General features: G+C 41.0%; 3 protein-coding genes across 6 annotated transcripts in view; 1 reads left to right on the top strand and 2 right to left on the bottom strand.

The window, feature by feature from the left end:
* Positions 1-1,483: 1,483 nt before the first annotated feature.
* LOC103131331 (keratin, type I cytoskeletal 13-like) lies at positions 1,484-4,399 on the bottom strand. 4 transcript variants are annotated; one of them, XM_007542941.2, is made up of 9 exons: positions 4,231-4,399; positions 3,421-3,671; positions 3,207-3,289; positions 2,897-3,053; positions 2,384-2,545; positions 2,182-2,307; positions 1,849-2,069; positions 1,716-1,732; positions 1,484-1,599 (listed from the first exon to the last, which is right to left on the bottom strand). In XM_007542941.2, exons 1-9 carry the CDS (start codon positions 4,328-4,330, stop codon positions 1,535-1,537), a joined length of 1,182 nt encoding a protein of 393 aa, XP_007543003.1. In that variant the 5' UTR covers positions 4,331-4,399; the 3' UTR covers positions 1,484-1,534. The 4 variants fall into 4 exon arrangements, with proteins under 4 accessions (XP_007543003.1, XP_016521609.1, XP_016521615.1 ...); XM_016666123.1 differs by lacking the exon at positions 4,231-4,399 and having other exon boundaries at positions 3,421-3,850; XM_016666129.1 differs by lacking the exon at positions 4,231-4,399 and having other exon boundaries at positions 1,539-1,599; positions 1,828-2,069; positions 3,421-3,845.
* Positions 4,400-9,464: 5,065 nt separating this feature from the next.
* On the bottom strand, positions 9,465-13,648 carry LOC107834561 (keratin, type I cytoskeletal 13-like). The gene is made up of 8 exons (XM_016666135.1): positions 12,744-13,648; positions 12,522-12,604; positions 12,235-12,391; positions 11,506-11,667; positions 11,283-11,408; positions 10,435-10,655; positions 10,305-10,318; positions 9,465-10,213 (listed from the first exon to the last, which is right to left on the bottom strand). Exons 1-8 carry the CDS (start codon positions 13,092-13,094, stop codon positions 10,149-10,151), a joined length of 1,179 nt encoding a protein of 392 aa, XP_016521621.1. The 5' UTR covers positions 13,095-13,648; the 3' UTR covers positions 9,465-10,148.
* A 4,338-nt stretch (positions 13,649-17,986) lies between these two features.
* LOC103133459 (keratin, type I cytoskeletal 13-like) overlaps positions 17,987-20,030 on the top strand; it is a 2,719-nt gene continuing 675 nt past the window's right edge. Inside the window, exons 1-5 of the mRNA XM_016667530.1 lie at positions 17,987-18,406; positions 18,955-19,037; positions 19,154-19,310; positions 19,704-19,865; positions 19,945-20,028. Of these exons, the coding sequence (XP_016523016.1) occupies positions 18,056-18,406; positions 18,955-19,037; positions 19,154-19,310; positions 19,704-19,865; positions 19,945-20,028 (837 nt within the window). The 5' untranslated portion in view covers positions 17,987-18,055. The remainder of the gene's footprint in view (positions 18,407-18,954; positions 19,038-19,153; positions 19,311-19,703; positions 19,866-19,944; positions 20,029-20,030) is intronic.

Below are 20,030 nucleotides of genomic sequence, written 5' to 3'. Positions count from 1 at the left end.
TTATTAACATCATTATGATCTGCAACACTTTATACACATTTCTACATACAAATGTGATACCCCTAAATAAAACCCATTGCAACCAATTCCCATTAAAGGTTACCGAGTAAACTTGCTTATTTAATTTCCTTATAAATTCACTTCTGTGTTTGTTAGAGAACATTAGTAAACAAACAGCATCATATATATTTTTATGATGTTGTTTATATCAGCATCATAACAACAGGTCAGTATTAAAGTTAGGGTTGAATTTTAAAGCAGAGTTAAAGCTGGTTGGAACTGACAAGGAGATGGATGGAACTAAAAAGAGCAAAAATAAATAAATAGAGGCTCCCAAAGTCTTTCGGCGGAGGCAGCAGTTCACCCTCCAGCAGGATAACAACCGTAAACATGCAGGTGTTAAAAGCATGCTGGAATGGCCGAGTCAAGGTCTAGAGCTAAACCAAACTGAGAATGTTAGGCAAGACATTCATGTAAAAAATATGTAGCTGAGAAAGCTTGTATTGACAGCTGGTTCTGCAAGGTTGGATGTGAACGCTTTCTCAAAACTCTGTAAATACGTGACTGTTTTAGAGTTTTAGGGGAAGTCAGAGAGGTTTGGTTGCTTCAGTATCCTGCTGATTGAGGGTGAAGTCAGTCAAACTATGTAAGATCATATTTCAGAGAGAAGCGTTGTGGGATCTTGAGACAGCCGTATAAAAGCCTTCATGTGCAATAAGCAAACATTCATCTGGAGGCAACATGTCTCATTTTACAAGCAACATCCCATCATATGGCTGAAGAGTGACGACTCTTTAACAAACCATGATTGTGAGAGCTTATGGATGGATATGCAAATGTAACACTTAGTAGACTCAAAACTGAACTGACGGTAACAGTTTTGTTTCATCGGATGCTGAGGAAAAGGAATCTAAGAAACAACTTCAAGTTTTGCTGGTGACCATGCAGGAGTTAAAAATTCTTGTTTGAACAACATCTGTGGGCGGTGGCGGTTTGACCTCAAATAACTACATGTGTTGGTTGAGTTTTGACGATAATTGGGTCATCTTTTGAACAGAGCTGTGATGCTTTCTGTAAGTTAGAGCAACTCACAATCCATGATAACTGAGCTTAAAAAACAACATTTAGAAAATGTGTTAAATTAACTTGATGAACTTTAATTTATGGGTTAAAGCAAAAACTAGTTTCTGGTTGACTTTTCTTGTACTGTCAAGGCAGCAGATGAGTTTCCTTTTTCAAGTTTAAATGTTTTGCAGAGTTGGGCACAATTGGATCAAAACACTAAGGGAAGTGAGGAGGTTTTCTCAGTTGCTTTGGTGCATTTCTCTGACAAGAGTTAGTAAAATTCTCCTAACTGTGGGCAACAACACCCCTGAAATTCTGCAGGGAATACAGAGTACAAGGGGGTACAGAGGACAGATGGATACATAGATAGATAACAAATGACAGAAAACTTTAGTTTCACTGCAGAATCTTTATTGGATTTTGCTGACTTGTTACTTTTAATTCAATTCTTTTGATTCCTTTTTACTTTTTACTTGGTCTCAACCTTGACTCCATTCACATATGTCTCCTCCACAACGGTGGTCTTTGTAATCACTGAAAAAAGTGGAGAAATAAGATTAGTTTTCACTTGACTTTTTTTTTATTTTCTTTTTCTTTTTTACAAAACCCTCATATTTTATTCATGTTGAAATCTAATAGATGTTTCTCACCTTTTCTTGAGCTCGAACTGGAAATGAAAAAAATGGAAAGACAACAATTAACAATTACATTTTAGATTTACTCACTCTTTTTTTATTATTATTATCTGTAATATTTGTGTACATGCATCTTCCTAGCTCTCACCTGCTGTCCTCCCCATCAAGCAGCCTCCGGTACTCTGAAATCTCCAACTCCAGACGGGTCTTGATGTCCAGAAGAGTGCCGTACTTCTGATCGTTTTCTTTGATGTTTTCGGTCAGACTTATCAACTGGGCTTCCAGGCCTGTGACAACTTCCTGGAGACCTGATAGCTGGTTAGCGTAGCGTTGCTGAGTCTCCAGCAGAGATGCCTCCAGAGATGATTTCTGTTGGGGAAGGAGAAAAGGTTTTTGTTTTGTTTTTTCATAGTTTGGTTCAACTGCATGAGAAGGACAACTGAATGGAGTGAAAATGAGACAAGGAAAAGGTGAGGCCTACCATACTCAGATGTGACTGCAGTTCAATCTGATATTTCTGAAGGATGTTCTTCTGTTCTTTAATCTCATTGCGGGATGTCTGAAGATTGGTTGTTTGTTCTACTACATCCTTCTCCACCACTGAAGTCTGGAAAGAATCACATCAAATGTTGGAGTCCGGTGTAGCTCTGTTGGACTGTAAGGACTGCAGCTTTGTGTCTCACCTTGTTCTGGTACCACAGCTCAAGATCCTTGCGGTTCTTGGCGATAAGAGCCTCGTAGTGCTCCCTGATCTCTGTCATGATCTGGTTCAGGTCAACTTGAGAACCAGCGTCCACCTCCACGTTAACCTGGCCGCTCATCTGGTTCCTCAGCTGAGCCAAGTCCTGCAGGGGGATAAGCATGGTGTTTATCACCTACACTGATGGACAAATAGCAGACATTTGCTAATAGGAGATGACAGCAATTCACAGAAATTTAAAGAGAGAAGGTGGCAGCAGTGGAAAAACCAAAGAGTTACTTAGCTGTTGATTTACTGCCAAAGATAAGATTTCTTCATTTGTTATATGCAACTAGAGAAGGGATTACACTTAATCTATCTATTGTAAATTTCTGCTACTAATAGTTGATGTGAAACAGTTTTATCAATCACAGAAGAGTAGCTTATTGTTCTGCGTAGAATTGGTATAGACAAACTGTTTTTTTCCTAGAGCTCTCAGTTTCCTCTGCAGCCTTACCTCCTCGTGGTTCCTCTTCAGCATGATGAGCTCCTCCTTCAGAGTCTCCAGCTGAGTCTCCAGATCCATTTTGCACAAAGTGAGATCATCCATGACTCTCTTCAGTCCAGCGATGTCGGCGTCTACAGCCTGCCTCATGCTCAGCTCGTTCTCATATCTGAGAAAATTTCAGAAGGAAGGACAGAACAGGTCAGAGAGGCTTCATGGAACAGATATGACTTTTTATGTAAGGCATGAGCTCACGTTATGATGCATGAGTGAAATATTACAAGAGTTGCTAGGGAGAAAACACTCAGAAAAAAACACTCACTTCACTTTAAAATCGTCAGCAGCCAGTTTTGAATTGTCAATCTCCAAGAGGATCCTTGTGTTGACCATGGTGGCTTCTCGGATCTGAGGATGAAAAGGAGAAACATCAGGGTAAAATACACCTTTCTTTTAGTTTTTACAATTTGACATTGAGTTATACTCCAAAACTTGTAGACTTCTAACAGCGATCACACTTCTGGGTGTTTTCTTCTTACCTTGTTCTGCAGATCTTCGATGGTGGCCATGTAGGCGCTGTAATCATGGCTGATCACAGTTTTGCTTGTGTACCACTCTGCGATCTGCTTTTCCAGACGTTCGTTCTCCTTCTCCAGCTTGTGCACCTTCTCCAGGTAGGCGGCCAGACGGTCGTTCAGGTTCTGAAGCGTGGCCTTCTCGTTGGCATCAACGTGGAGATCGAGATCCTTCATGTTGATGGCTCCTGAACGGGTCAAGTAGTCAATCTGGCCTACGGAGATGCGGGTGCCAGAACCCCCTGCTCCGCCGTAGACACTCATGGTCTTCTGACCGGTGGACATCTGGCCAAAGGATCTGGAGGAGAGAGACATCTTGGAGAGTTTGGATCTGAACCAGCAAGAACAACTGGAGATGATCTGCAGTACAAAACACCACCGGGACTCCCTGGTTATATAGCAAAGTGGGAAGGGCCTGGAGCTTCAGGTGAAACGAGGAATGCTGCTCACAGATCATACCGTACACTTTGCTATGCAAAGTTTTCATCACCTTGGGTGTGGAGACTATTGCTTAGGGGGCTGATTCTTATCTTTTTGAGTCAAACTTGTGAATCCACATTGTTGTCTTTATCACCAAAGGACTGTCATTAGATGAAACCCTTTATCATTTCCTTGTGTGCATATCTGAAAATAGATAAAGATTGAATTAATTTATGAAACACTTCAGGAGCCACTTAGCATAATGTTGAAAATATATGTAATTTGGTGGCTTATTGCCATAAAACAGATGCCAGTCGCTCCTCTGACCACCACCACCAGGCAAGNCAATCTGGCCTACGGAGATGCGGGTGCCAGAACCCCCTGCTCCGCCGTAGACACTCATGGTCTTCTGACCGGTGGACATCTGGCCGAAGGATCTGGAGGAGAGAGACATCTTGGAGAGTTTGGATCTGAACCAGCAAGAACAACTGGAGATGATCTGCAGTACAAAACACTACCGGGACTCCCTGGTTATATAGCAAAGTGGGAAGGGCCTGGAGCTTCAGATGAAACGAGGAATGCTGCTCACAGATCATACTGTATACTTTGCTATGCAAAGTTTTCACCACCTTGGGTGTGGAGACTATTGCTTAGGGGGCTGATTCTTATCTTTTTGAGTCAAACTTGTGAATCCACATTGTTGTCTTTATCACCAAAGGACTGTCATTAGATGAAACCCTTTATCATTTCCTTGTGTGCATGTCTGAAAATAGATAAAGATTGAATTAATTTATGCAACACTTCAGAAGCCACTTAGCATAATGTTGAAAATGTATGTAATTTGGTGTCTTATTGCCATAAAACAGATGCCAGTCGCTCCTCTGACCACCACCACCAGGCAAGCTGGGTGAAGTGCTTTGCCCATGGACACAATAACTGAGATGGACAGAGAGGGGGATCGAACCATCAAATCAATGTTTTACAGGACAAACTCGTACCTCCTTGAGTTCCTGAGCTACCAAGTAGGTGTGCAGAGGCTGTCCAAGCACATGTTGAGGTAGAAACCTCAACAACAGGTTTCTACCTCAACCCCCTGAATGTTGGGGTTCACCTCAGTGAACGAGAGGATAGTCTCTCTCCGCCTATGTGTGGAGGGGTCAGTAGAGTTGCTGCTGGAGAGGGCTCCACCTGGGGACGTTCTTCTCCTGTTGGGGGACTTCAACGCTCTAGTGGACAATGAAGATGAGACCTGGAGGGGTGTGGTTACCCCCACTCTGAATCCAAGGGGAGTTTGGTTATTCAAGACGTTTGTGGTAAGAAGGGTTCACATGTGCATTTTCTTTAACTCGGCTCACAATCCACTTTGCTTGAGGTTATTATAATAATGTATGATTGCTATAGATATTTATCGATGTAGACTAAGTCCTTTGGAAGAAGCAATCATATCTGTGTTGTGGCACAACCAGAGCCGGACCAGGGAGAAAAAGTTGGCCCAGCAGTTCCTGACAGACTGTCCCACCTTCAACTGCTCAGCATGAATTTACATAATACATATTTACATTAAACATTTAAACCAAGAAGTCTGCAAGGAACTCCTGGGCCAACCTTTCTCCACAGTTTGGCGCTACCCCTGAGCACAACATGTCAAGAATGCTGTGCTGCTTTTTTTCTGTAATCAATCATTTCAGATTGAACAAGTGGCTGAGGAGAGGGAAGTCTGGGCCTCCCTTCTTCAGCTGCTATCCCTGCGACCCGACTCCGGATAAGCGGAAGAAAATGGATCAATCATTTCACAACTTCAGACCGCTGTCAAACTGATGAACAGGGTGAAAAACAGCAGCTCCAGGAATGCGTCTTTTCATTCCAGAAATGTTCAGCTCCTTCCACTCAGCAGAGGACATCTGTCATTGCAGCTTGTCAACAGTTTCTAGTGACTTAATACAACAAGCCGAGCATTTTGATTAAATTAAGATAATACCAAAATAAAAGGCAGTTAGTCCCTCCAAACCAGCCTTTTTATGCAAAATGAGATTGAATTTACATTTAAATTTAAGCAGAGTTTCACACTCGCCTTAGGGCCCTTGAATCATCACATTTTATTACCAGGACAAGCTTGCAACACAGCTTTCTACCATTCATTTTTTTGTTTATCTTTTTTTGTAACTGTGTGATGTCATAAAATGTTGCTCAACCTGAATCCTCCAAAGTAAAAAAAAACAAAAATACCATCAGGGATTACTGCAGCTCCTCTAGGGGGCATATAAACACATCTAATAAATCAGACTTATGCGTTTCAGTGAGGCTCGTTGTTTCAGATTAAAGGAACCTTTAGAGAACAACAATCTTTACCCATGGTTTAAACATATTTTTCATTCAGCCACATCTATGTATTGGAAATCTGTTTAATTGATCTGATGGAATTTTGAAAGTGCAATGTATTTTCATGAGCTGTAGCAGAGAAATCGTTGTTGTTGGCAAAAATAAAGTTTCTGAAATAAATGTTGTTTTCAATAATAATGTAATACATTTCTTGTCCAATGTATTTCATAAAATATGCTTTTTGTCTGCACCAGCTTAACAATGCATCATACTTTAATCACACTGATGCAAACACACCAATCAAATACAATCAAACTGCACAAGTATCAGTTTTCCTTCTGATCTGTGTTCTGATCTGAAGAGACACTGCTGGAGCAACAATCAATAGATAGCTTCTTTGAGGAAGCATATTTGGGCTGATACTTCTATCAATTAGGAAAGTGTTTTACTGCGTATTGAAGCGATAATGGTCTGTGTTGTCCATTTGAAGGGGCATTCAGTGGGTAGTTGTTGTCCAGTTGGAGGGTTTCCAGGTTTTATTCCAGCTTCCTCCTGTCACACGTTGATGTGCCTCTGGGCAAGGCACTTAAACCCAACTTCCCTACCAATTTATCTACCAGTATATAAACATGTATGCATTTGTGAGTGTGGATGGGTGAATGCGGCTCTAGTGTAAAGTGCTTTGAGTGTCCAGTATGACTGGAAAAAGTGCTACATACTTTCAGTCCATTTACCGTTTTAAACTAATTCTTGAAAACACAAAAAGCATTGATTGAATTTAGACAGGTATCAGCTTGTAAAGTCATATTGCAGAGTCTGTGCAAATATATCATCAGAGAGAACTACGATTAGCAAAGAGCTGATTTTATCTTTTGCTTTACCAACTGCACTTGATTGCAACATTCACCTTTCTTCTCCCTGCTTCACAGATCATTGACTCTCCTCTCACCTTTAGTGCTACACTCTAGAGAGGCAGAGATTCCTCAGTGTGCCTCACCCACATTATGCAATGAGAGTGCATTTTTGTACTCCCTTATTAGCTTCCGCATGCTAAACAACTTGTGTTAGAACAGTCTGCAGTCTACATTTTAAAAATCACATTCATTTATTGGAGAAAATCAGTCGCGAGAATATCCAGCTTCTCAAACATAATATTTTTCTAACACAACCTGCATGACAGAAGAAGTGTCTATGATTACAGTTGTCTGTAGTTATAGATGAACCTACAATTAAAAAAACTGGTGGATCCAAGGAATCGTAAGATGTCTTGTTTGTTGTGTAATGAAATTAAATGACATCAGACCTGCATCCTTGTGCCTGAGGCAGCCCCGGCTCCAGACGAGTTTAACAGGGGGGGCAGGGGGGGAATGAGTACATAGCAATAATAATAATATTACTGAAGTAAAAGAAAAAGGCATAGTGTAGTAAAACTACTCATATAAACACCTTTTTTTTTTCTTTAAAAAAAAAGTTACTCAATGTAACAAGTACTGCACACTTTTGAACATAAACAACATCAGTAGCCTACAGGCTGCTAGTTAACAAGCTGCACAGCAGCAGCAGGTCTCCTTCACTGCCGCACAGGTGTAAACCCAGCGCCAGCGTCGTAGCGCTCATGTTGCGTTTAAAGGCGGCTCGGAAAAACAGGTTACGACGTGTTAACAACGGATTAAACGGTTTTAATGACTGAAAAAAGCGACAGGAGGCACAGATATTGGAAGTGCGGAAGCTCCTACTGTATCAAATTGATATATGCATAACAGAGAGTCGGCCACTCTGAGGTAAAAACAACAAACAGCTTCCCCAATGGAATAGTCTTAGCATCGAGAGCCATCCGTATCACGAATGAAGCAGCAGAAAGGACTTCAAGATGGTTGTGACGTAAGAGAGGAGAACCGTGGAGTCCATGTAGCTGATTAGCCATCTGGAGACAAGCTGGGGTCTGTTCATTGCTGGTTGGGTCACCGAGGAGAGAGTGTATGATGCTGAAAGATCCGAAACACCCAATGAGTCCAGGAACATCAATGACGATTTGTCCAGATGTATCAGTAGATGTAATTACACATATCTAGGCCTGTCACAATAATAAATAAATCAATTTATCGCACAATAAATTAAAACAAACTCAATAATTTCCACTGGCATGATTTATTGTTAATCTAGTTTTTTTCCCCCCTTCCAACCAAAAACGGAAGAAAAAAAGTTTCAAGTTGCCAACTTGGGCCCAAACAACCCCTTCTTTAATGGACAATTTTGTTTACAAAGACTTCAAAATTAATATTATTTGTTGTTTTATTTAGTTTGGATATTTAAAATGTATTCCAGTTCCAGTGTTAAATGTTCATTAGAATTTAAAGTTTATTAAGAATGTGTTTTTGCATTATTATGCAATTACCATTATATTTCTTAAAAATGGTCTCAAAAAAAAAACAATGTTATTGTTTATCTCAATAACTTTTGGAACAATTTATCGTCCAGCAGAATTTGTTATAGTGGTAGGTATACATATATCACTTTATTAGGACACTGTAAGATGACATCAGTCATTCCCATTCACCCACCGATTCACACACTGATGGAAAACTACTGGACTGTAGCCACAGCTGCCCTGGGCCTGTCTGGCAGAAGCGAGGCTGCTGTACCGTGCCCTCGGTCTCTGAGCACCACCGGTAGGCGTCTTGCTCAAGAACACAACAACAGAGACGGACGGGGCAGGGTTGAAAACTAAAGAATATTGCAGAAGAAATCTTCCAGCACGGCCCAAGTCCTCCAAGAACCTTTCAGGAATTGTGACGTCACAGGAAGGCTGACGGGCTGGTGGAGCTCTGGGACCCTCTGCTGGAAGAGATTGGGTTTGGTTGGCCTGGAGGATTTGTAAAAGCATTGCTATCTGAGGCAAGTCACACTGACGATTAACCATGCGTCAGTTGGAGGTGGAGGTCGTCTGTGGTCTGGGTCAGAGCTGGAAACATGGAAGAGTGGACCAGTCACACAGCGGTGGTATGACTGAGGAAAGTGGTGGCTGTCAGAGACAGAAAAATAATCCAAGGTCATAGGCTGAAATAAGGGCAGCTCAATCCGATAGAGATTATGTGGCGAGACCCGAACAGGCCTGTTCACAGCCGATCCCCAAGAAACCTGACAGAGTTTGAAGAGTTTTGGAAGGAAGCCCAACTGAGACCTGTCCACACAGACTACACGCCGTCACTGCAGCCAAATGTACGACTACTAAATAGTGACTTGAAGGGGGTAAATATTCATGCAGTCACTTATTTTCATTGAACATTTTATTTGTAGAAATCAGTTAGACAGTTTTTTTGTTTTAGTCAAAAACATTCAATTTTGTTGATTATGATTGATTTGTAGAAGTAACAAAGGGATAAAACACCCGAGAGAGAGAATATTTTTTACAGACACTGTAGATGAAGGCAGAGGAGCAAATACCTGTCATGTATGCATTAATTTGTAAACTAGTGAATATGATGAAATGTCTGCCTGACTCCAGGTTACCTTGAGTAACCTGCATCTTTTTATTTGATGTAGTGCTGTCTACATCAAATAAAAAGATGCAAATACATATTTCAACAGAACTCTGCAGACTATAATTATATTTTACATACATTTAAATTACCCCTCTCTACTTATTCCATCCTCTTCAAAGATGGATCTGTGGCTGCTACCTGGTGTTATTCTGTGATTTTCATGCAATGTTTGAGTCCATTAATTTCAATGAGTGCATATTAATATGAACAAACAACATTGGACTGAGTTGCCGCGCTCAGACTGGTTCAGATTAGTTGTGGTACTGTGAGACTGATTTTTATTTGTAAAGACAGAGACGTGAATGAGTATAATAGGTGAAACAATTCTGTTTTGTGTTTGACAAATACACATGAAACGTTAGTGGAGCTGCAGCATCTTTGTTGCATTTTGCGGTTTCTTTCCATTTCTTTTTACTTCATCTGATCCGCATCAGCGCTCTTGGAGGAGTCAGCCTGTTTCCCATCCACTGTTTTCACTGCAAAAAAGTGACAAAACAAGATTTATTGATACTTTATATTCTGCAAAACGATAATTTAAAAATACTGAAAGGAAAAAAAATCTCTTGCCTTGTTTAGAGCTGCTGTTGGAGAAGAATAAAAATAAAACATTAGTTCACGTTTTGTTAAATTTTTTACTTTATCCATTTTTTGTTTATTACCTGTAATATTAGTGTACATGCATCTTCCTAGCTCTCACCTGCCGTCCTCCCCATCAAGCAGCCTCCTGTACTCTACAATCTCTGCCTCCAGACGGGTTGTGAGGTCCAGAAGAGTGTCGTACATCTGCCTCTTCTCCTCTATCGCAGCATTAACTTCTGAAATCTGAGCTTCCAGGCCCGTGACCACAACCTGGAAACCTGCCAGATGGGCAGCGTAGCCTTGCTGAGTCTCTTGCAGAGATTCTTCCAGAGATAATTTCTGATGGAAAGGATGGATAATGAACAGATACGTTAAGTTGTGTCTTGGTAAATGATTTATCATCTTCTGGTAACGGTGAAACGCAACATTCCCTCACGAAAACTTGCATCAGCTTGGTTTGTCAAAAGAACAGTGCCAGTTTTATATATTGTGTAAAGATGTTGGATTCTGTATGTCCTGTTTAGAATGAGTTGGCATTACTGCATGCAGCCGTTTCCAAATGTAGCTGCTAAAAACAACATCAAACAGCCTGTACCAGCCAACAACTGCATCACTATGTAGCAAAATGTACAATTCTCTAACTGTACTGATTAGGTTTTTGTAAAATAAAAAAAGTAAATAAAATAAATAGAGAATATATCCATTACATTTTTCAGATGAAAAGCAGATTATCTCTACTTTGTATTCAAAGTTAAGTCTCCTAGTAGGTTTTTAGAACAAAAAGTTTGCATTTTTCTTGGAAACTTAAATGCATTAACTTCAGTTACATGTAAAAGTAATTTGTGACGTAAATGGGACAAACTTGGTCATATAAAGGGAACCATGAAATCATGCTGAATGTCAGTTTTTCTACCTCATTGGACCAATATGGGACACGTAAATGTCTCGGTTAGCGGTAGGACGTACCATACTGAAATCGGACTGCAGTTCAACCTGAAGCCTCTGCACGGTGGTCTTCAGGTCCTTCATCTCCAAGCGGAATCCCTCCAGACTGGTTGTTTGTTCTTCTACAACCTTCCCCTCCGATGTCATCTGGGCAGAAAAACAACATTAACTATTATTAACCATTCCAGACGCCTCTCGATTAGTTCTTGCAGTGTTGAATGTTATTTTTTATTTCATGTCTCGCCTTGTTGTGGTACCACATCTCAACGTCCTTGCTGTTCTTGGCGATAAGAGCCTCGTAGTGCTCCCTGAGCTCCGTCATGGTCTGGCTCAGATCTGCTGGAGAAGGAACGTCGACCTCCACGTTAACCTGGTCGCCTGTCTGCTCCCCCAGCAGAGAGATTTCCTGCAGGTGTTCAACAAATAACAGGCCTGAGTAAATGGAAGAAGATAAGAATTAAATGTGAGGAGACGGGTGAAGCCAAATGCAGCAGAGCCGCTTATTTAAACAGAAATAAGAGACAATATTTCCTCTCTTTTATCAGGCATATAAATTATGTACGATTGGGTTGGCACACCATGAAGAGAGAAGTTAGAGTGAAACAACATTTTCCTTCAGTAAATAGCTGCTGCTGAGACAATGGATAATTGAGAACTCAAGTAATTTAACACAAATTAACTAAAATACTTCTCAGTTATTTTTTTCTGTTGTCTTTAAAGATGGTGTAGACCAGAAGTCCCCAACTCTTCTTCAGAGTCTAAATCATGTAACGTCTAGATGAAGAACACCCAAATCAAAAGATTCAATGACCTCATCAATAAATCAAGCCATCAAGTTCCGGAGAGGCCTGGAAATGAGCCATCCTACTGATTTTATGTGTGTCGGACACAAACATGGACACAATGACACGCTGACACATCAGTAAACCTTAAAGCTGCTCTGCAAGGGACGTCATTTTCTCTGCAGCCTTACCTCCTCGTGGTCCCTCTTCAACATGATGAGCTCCTCCTTCAGAGACTCGCACAGAGTCTCCTGATGCATTTTCTCCAGAGTGAGATCATCCATGACTCTCTTCAGTCCAGCGATCTCGCCCTCTACAGCCTGCCTCATGCTGAGCTCGATCTCAGATCTGATAAGGAAGGGCAGAACAGGTCAAAGAGGTTTCGGGACATACTTACGAGCAGAGGTTGTTTGATTGTGATGCATGAGCGAAATGTTACAACAGAAGATGGAAGTAAACACCTAGAGAAAACATTCACTTCATTTTAAAGTCTTCAGCAGCCAGTTTTGAATTATCAATTTGCAAGTAGATCTCAGTGCTGAATGTGGTGGCATCTCGGATCTGAGGATGAAAAATAATCATCAGGGTAAAATACACCTTTTTTTCTTTTTCTTTTTTTACAATTTGACAGAGTTATACTCCGAAGCTTGTAAATTTCAGACTAACAGGGGTTGCAACGTTTTGGATGTTTTCTTCTTACCTTGTTCTGCAGATCTTCGATGGTGGCCATGTAGGCACTGCAATCGTGGCTGATCACAGTTTTGCTTGTGTACCACTCTGCGATCTGCTTTTCCAGACGTTCGTTCTCCTTCTCCAGCTTGTGCACCTTCTCCAGGTAGGAGGCCAGACGGTCGTTCAGGTTCTGAAGCGTGGCCTTCTCGTTGGCATCAACGTTGAGATCGAGATCCTTCATGTTGATGGCTCCTGAACGGGTCAAGTAGTCAATCTGGCCTACGGAGATGCGGGTGCCAGAACCCCCTGCTCCACCGTAGACACTCATGGTCTTTTGACCGGTGGACATCTGGCCGAAGGATCTGGAGGAGAGAGACATCTTGGAGAGTTTGGATCTGAACCAGCAAGAACAACTGGAGATGATCTGCAGTACAAAACACCACTGGGACTCCCTGGTTATATAGCAAAGTGGGAAGGGCCTGGAGCTTCAGATGAAAGGAGGAATGCTGCTCACAGATAATATCCTGCATTTTGCTATGCAAAGTTTTCATCAACAATAGTGGGGGGGCTGATTCCTATCTTTACAAGTCAAACTTGTGGATCCACATTTTGTTCGGTTTCTAAATGAAAAGGCGGAAAGACATGATGCTTTGTGAATTTTTAGCACCGGCTCTATTTCAAAGTGACCGCGTTTCCAGCGGCTCGGCTGGGCTCTGTAGCACGGTGCCGCCTCCTGGCGGTGGGGGGATGTATAGCGCTCTGCCTCCAGGCGCCATGTGCTTCATTGCTTATGCTCCCTAACTAGTTGTTGTTTTTCTGAGACAAAAGATTCAGAGAGAGCTGAGCTATTGTTTAATAGCCTGTGATTTTAATTCAGGCACCTTAGGCAACTTTAAATATGGTAAAAACCAGACAAATAATCTCCAAACTGCTCACCTGGCTGGAGAGAAGCACCGGCGTTAGTCGGGGTTCACCGTGGGGGCCCCGGAGGCTAACGAGGCTTTGTCCGCTACGGTGACAAAAACGACACATTCCTCACGGCCCCATCGAGCTGCCGCTGAATATTGAAACCGGAAGCAAAGAAAAGCCGGTATCTTTTAGTCCACCGCTTGTTTGTATCTTCCATCACTTCCGTGTTGCAGCGAGTTTGAAATGTTGTGCCTGTTTTTCTTTTCTCTTTGCTGCTCCTTCTGACCACGCCTACAGCCAATCAGTCACCTGTTCTGACTATCAGAGCTACCATAGCTGCTCCGAAGCAGGGTACTAAAAAGCAGGGCCAGTCCCGAATAACAGCCAGTGGAAAAGCTGATAAAGCCAGTCGAGTAGAGGCGAGCCGGACCGAGCCGAGCCGAACCGGTGGAAAAGGGGCGTAAGAGGCTTGGGTCAAATCTGAGATGACCATTAATTTTATGTCTGTCGAACCATTTCTGTGTGGAATCGACCATCTTTAGGCTCACTGTCCTGCTGAATTATCACAAATTTTCATATTTTTGTCCAAGTTTGTTTTCAATCTAAAATGTCATGGCATTCCAAAAAAATCATGACTTTTCACAAAGTTTTACAGGAAGAAGAAATGGCCCACGTGTAGCTACACAACTCCTACCCTATGCTTAGAGTCACAGTGCATATTCACTTTTTGTTAAACACCAGACGCTCCAGGGGAATTTGTTGATGAAAATCCCATCAGTCCAGTGTTAAAAACAAAAGTGAGGAGATTAAAAGACCAAAAACCTGTGAAATTGTCCTTTATGATTTTTTAAAGAGTTTACATATCTGATAGTAACTAAAAAACTAGAAGGAATTAGACAAAAACATGTGTTGGGCTGCCAACGAGTAAAAGTTGTCATGCAAATATGCTCAGGCTTTTGTCTTTTATATAACAGAATACCAGCGTGGAAACTTAGATTTTCTACATTTTTAACTTTAATTGTCCCACGATTATCCAGGTGTGGAAAATTATGAAATCAGTTTTCACGTTCATAGGTTTTACAGAGATACGCTGTTACACAATGAAAATCTAAACCTAGGAATGATATCAGAAATCATTTGTGTACAAAGATTCATGATAATCTGTTGGAGAAACGAACGTGACCCCTTTCCTCTTTGACTCAAATAGGTTTGGTTTTGTCTTATATTTCTCCATTCATTCTCTAAGAGTTTATTGAACCTAATGGTAAGTAAATTAATAATAAATAAGAAAATATCAACGTTATCTAACCGTCAGTGGAGAGTTTTCCTGATTGATGTTGAAAGCATCTCAGAAACTCGTTCACATTGGCACTGAAACCGGGTTTTGCAGTCACTCCCTCCTCTTTCTAAAGTCTCTGGGTGACTCCAGTTAGTTGACCTGATCACCTTGACAAGCTCGTCTCACAGCAACTGTATTTTCCTTCAACTTGTTTGCTTAAAAAATATTCTCCTGGCTTCTAAGTTACAAAATGTTGCACCACTTAAATGCTCAAAAAAATACCAACAGCCTCGGGAGCCACAGAGGATTGTGCTGCAAATACGCAACATATAAAACCTGTTTGCAGGTGGAGTTATCAGATACCTTTCTTTGATGTTATTCCAGAACGAAATGAATCAGTGTTTATGCTATTCTCCCTCTACAGACTGGTAGAATGAGGAAAAAAAATAGTTTATTACATGGATTGTGTCGACTTATTTATCTTATTTATGGCACATTTATAAAAATAAAGATTAAAGCAACTCAAGCCTATTTTTTAAACTGTACTTCTACATCACAAATACAGTTAATAATAAAAGCAAAATCAGATTTTTTTTTCAGAGCAATGTGTAGTCAGATAAATCCAAAAGGATGAAATTGATGGCTTTCTGTTGCCCTTTTGGCCTTTTTCTGCTTGGAGAGATCATCTCATTGTTTTGGATTCTGCCATCACCTCTTAGAGTCACTATAGAGAGATGTGCTTACATGAAAGGTTTGTGCAACACCTGACAAGTCACTTAGTGCAAACATGAATTTTACTTATCTGGTGGGGAATCTGCAGTAGTACTCCAGGGTGTCAAGGTACTTTAACAAACTACATTCTTGCTTATCTGTGCAAAAATAACAGCCTTAGCTAAGTTGAGCGTGGAATACAAATGTTTAAAATAACAGATAAAAAGGAGAAAGTTGTGCTACGAGTCCCTCCTGCTGATCAAATTTCCACAACACTTGGATTATTGAGAAGCGCTCACGGAGAGGTGAGTGTGAGAATGCATACCTTATTAGTTTAAAAGCAAAACCAAACATGAATTCATAGGTTGTAAGGCATTATCAATTTAAATCCATATTTAGATGGTATAATTCAATCATGAGGAATCAGCTCCACTTAAAACAACAAAGTCATTTGGGAGATTAATGGCACATCTCCTGTTTTGATCCTCAGTTTTTTATGTAAAAGGAAAGTCAAAGAAAACTTGCAATTCTTTCATTAAAACTTAATCCCAGATTAAAATCTTAAAAACTACAGAAGCACAGAAGGTAAAAATATATATATATTTTTATGTTTTGACTTTGATACATTTTGTATCACAGTGCACAAAAAGGAAGTGCCTGACCAGCATTCCTTAAGTCCAAATAAAGCCTTCACTTGTCACCGTATCTGGCCTCACCCTGCTTATCAGTTTGACGGCTGAACAAACAGCTTCTGACATGTGTACAGTGAAAGGCAACTAGGCATTGTAACGATTTGCTGAGCAAAAAATGAAAAAAAAACATCATCATAGGCACCGCAAAAAATAGGAGCTACAATGAGTATAAGCTCATAAAAACATATAAATGAAATACACTGTTGGTTTAGAGGCTTTTTAAATCTGGTGGTGACAAGTTGAATGTAGATACAGAGAGGAAACAATAAAACCGAGCGATTCATGGGTCTGGATCGTTTTACGTTGGCATGTGAATGCAGAGATGGATTTCCTGACTGTTTCCACAACTTCACTAAGTTCTTACAATTTAAAAATGTTCAGATCTCAAGTGATTTACCAAGAGAGTTTAAAGCCTCTTCTAATGATTACATCTTTAAATGATTAAGGGAATAATAATTTCACCTCATCAAGGAGTTTTTGTAAGCGCCCATCCGCTCTGTGGATTGACCTACAGGTTTAAATGAATATAATCGTGCATTTATCCCAACTAAAAACAGATTGTTATTTTGAGAAGTGAAAATACTTTCGCAAAACCTTCTGCCGTTTGCAAACACAAACAGGATGTACTGATGAAAATACTTTCACACGCGCTGACAGAAATACCTCCACTTTGCTTCAGAAGAAATATTTTACAGCATTGCCAACAATAATTACCGCAAAGATCACAGGCACATATCGCCCTGAAGAAAACTTTTTGAAATTCTTGAGCAAATGTCAGTTAAGAACAGCAAACTAACACACTGATGATAGCAAGTGTAGGAGTTGTTGCAGTGAGAACTGGTTTTCAGGCAGGTGTAGGTGAATAAGAGCTACTGGATATTTGTACTTCTTTTTCAAAAACCATCTCTATTAAAAGATTTCCATTTTAGAAAGGTTTCATTTCATCTGTTTAGTAAAAAAAAATGTTGCTGTACTTTAAAAAAAAGTCCATGCCTGTGTCACCTCAAAATGGGTGTTAATAGTCTCTACAATAACCTTTTATTTAAATGTGAATATCTGCAGTCTAAGCTGTTCACACACACACACACACACACACACACACAAAAGGAAATTTATGTTGAACTTTTTTATTGCTAAAGCTTGTGTGTTACCCTTTGATAATAAGTAGTGGAAGCAAAAAGTGGTGGCTGGTGAGAATATTACTGCTGATGAGCAACCTGAAAGCGCCGTCTTCATTCTGCTATCACCAGATTAGATTTTGGTTTAGTTCTAAACATTTCCTTATAGCTGTTTCTCAAAGCCTGTGTGTCCAATATAACCGCATCTGCGACGTCCTTCGCCTCTGGGTCCACTTTTCACAGAGGTGAAACTGTCGCTGGCATGTGTCAATTCTGTCACTATCCGAGCAGCTGGACGACCAAAATAAGTTTAATACATATTTATTGTAAAGCAGTGACTCGAGTTTGCCATTGATGCAAAAAACAAACATGCCCTTTAGGAACAAGAAAAAGTGGATTTACGAGTTTGACTTGATGGCGGACAAATGAACCCCCACCCCATGATCGCCACACCCATGGCAAAGAAGGGATTAGACAGAAGAGTGTGGGGTAATCTGCCAAATGCATTCCTCCTTTCACCTGAAGCTCCAGGCCCTTCCCACTTTGCTATATAACCAGGGAGTCCCGGTGGTGTTTTGTACTGCAGATCATCTCCAGTTGTTCTTGCTGGTTCAGATCCAAACTCTCCAAGATGTCTCTCTCCTCCAGATCCTTCGGCCAGATGTCCACCGGTCAGAAGACCATGAGTGTCTACGGCGGAGCAGGGGGTTCTGGCACCCGCATCTCCGTAGGCCAGATTGGCTACTTGACCCGTTCAGGAGCCATCAACATGAAGGATCTCGATCTCCACGTTGATGCCAACGAGAAGGCCACGCTTCAGAACCTGAACGACCGTCTGGCCTCCTACCTGGAGAAGGTGCACAAGCTGGAGAAGGAGAACGAACGTCTGGAAAAGCAGATCGCAGAGTGGTACACAAGCAAAACTGTGATCAGCCATGATTACAGCGCCTACATGGCCACCATCGAAGATCTGCAGAACAAGGTAAGAAGAAAACACCCAGAAGTGTGATCGCTTTTAGAAGTGTACAAGTTTTGGAGTATAACTCAATGTCAAATTGTAAAAACTAAAAGAAAGGTGTATTTTACCCTGATGTACCCAGAAGGCTGCAACCTTTTTGGTCCGACGTAACCAACGTAATGTTCTGTGTCTGATGAGGAATCTTTCCACATGCTGTGTCTGTGAAGGTGCCACGTTTTGGCATTGTTAGATGCCTTTCAAAGTGTTTGGTTGAGTAATTTTAACTACTATCATAACAAATTCAGGCCTCATTGGAGGGTTGATTTTCACAGTGACTCATTTATCAGTCCTTGTTTAATGGCTAATTTTAATCATGAATTAAGTCCTAAAATTGAATGTACTTCATTTTAAAAGTTAAGTCAATATAATCAAACTATATTTGTGGATGAAGCATAATATTCTTTCTACTCTTTGTCATCAGGTAACACTAACGAAAAACATAAATAAAATAAGATATGCTCACTTTTATTGAACAGCAGCCCTGATTTATTTTTTTATTTCTTCATCCTCAGATCCGAGAAGCCACCATGGTCAACGCAAAGATTTACTTGGAGATTGACAATTCAAAACTGGCTGCTGATGACTTTAAAATGAAGTGAGTGTTTTCTCTAAGCGTTTCCTCCCGTCTGCTGCTGCGACATTTCATTCATGCCCTACAGAAAACCTCTTCTGCCCAAAACCTCTCTGACCTGTTCTGATCTTCCTTATCAGATTTGAGAACGAGCTGAGCATGAGGCAGGCTGTAGACGCCGACATCGCTGGACTGAAGAGAGTCATGGATGATCTCACTTTGTGCAAAGCGGACCTGGAGTCTCAGCTGGAGACTCTGAAGGAGGAGCTCATCATGCTGAAGAGGAACCACGAGGAGGTAAGGCTGCAGAGGAAACCAAGAACCTGTGACAAAGAAACAAGTTTGACGACTTTGGGGCGCCTGATAAGTCAACATGTCTGTCCACACCAGGCCTGAACAGAAGCTGGACTGATCCGACTTTGATTAATTAATGCTGGTTGTAAATCATCTATCAGCAGCTATTTGCTTTACTGGTAACCTTAGTTTGACTCATATTTTTGTTGTGTGCTAAAAATAAAACACATTACTTCTTCCTCACCCCTGATAAAACAGGTGGAATATTACTTTAGGTTGCATTTAAATGACAGACCTGGCGGCATTTTTGGTTTTCCTGTGTCTGCCCTTTGCTCTCTTCACATTCCAACTTTTGTTCTCTTTCTGTAAGATTATTTAATTCGTAATCTCCTGCAGGACTTGGCTCAGCTGAGGAAGCAGATGAGCGGCCAGGTTAACGTGGAGGTGGACGCTGGTTCTCAAGTTGACCTGAACCAGACCATGACAGAGATCAGGGAGCACTACGAGGCTCTTATCACCAAGAACCGCAAGGATCTTGAGCTGTGGTACCAGAACAAGGTGAGACACAAAGCTGCAGTCCTTACAGTCCAACAGAGCTTCACTGGACTCCAACAACATTTGATGTGATTCTTTCCAGACTTCAGTGGTGGAGAAGGATGTAGTAGAACAAACAACCAATCTTCAGACATCCCGCAATGAGATTAAAGAACAGAAGAACATCCT

Source organism: Poecilia formosa, unplaced genomic scaffold (assembly GCF_000485575.1).
Source record: "Poecilia formosa unplaced genomic scaffold, Poecilia_formosa-5.1.2 Scaffold11, whole genome shotgun sequence".
Lineage (NCBI taxonomy): Eukaryota > Metazoa > Chordata > Actinopteri > Cyprinodontiformes > Poeciliidae > Poecilia > Poecilia formosa.
This window is presented reverse-complemented; position numbering and strand designations above follow the sequence as displayed.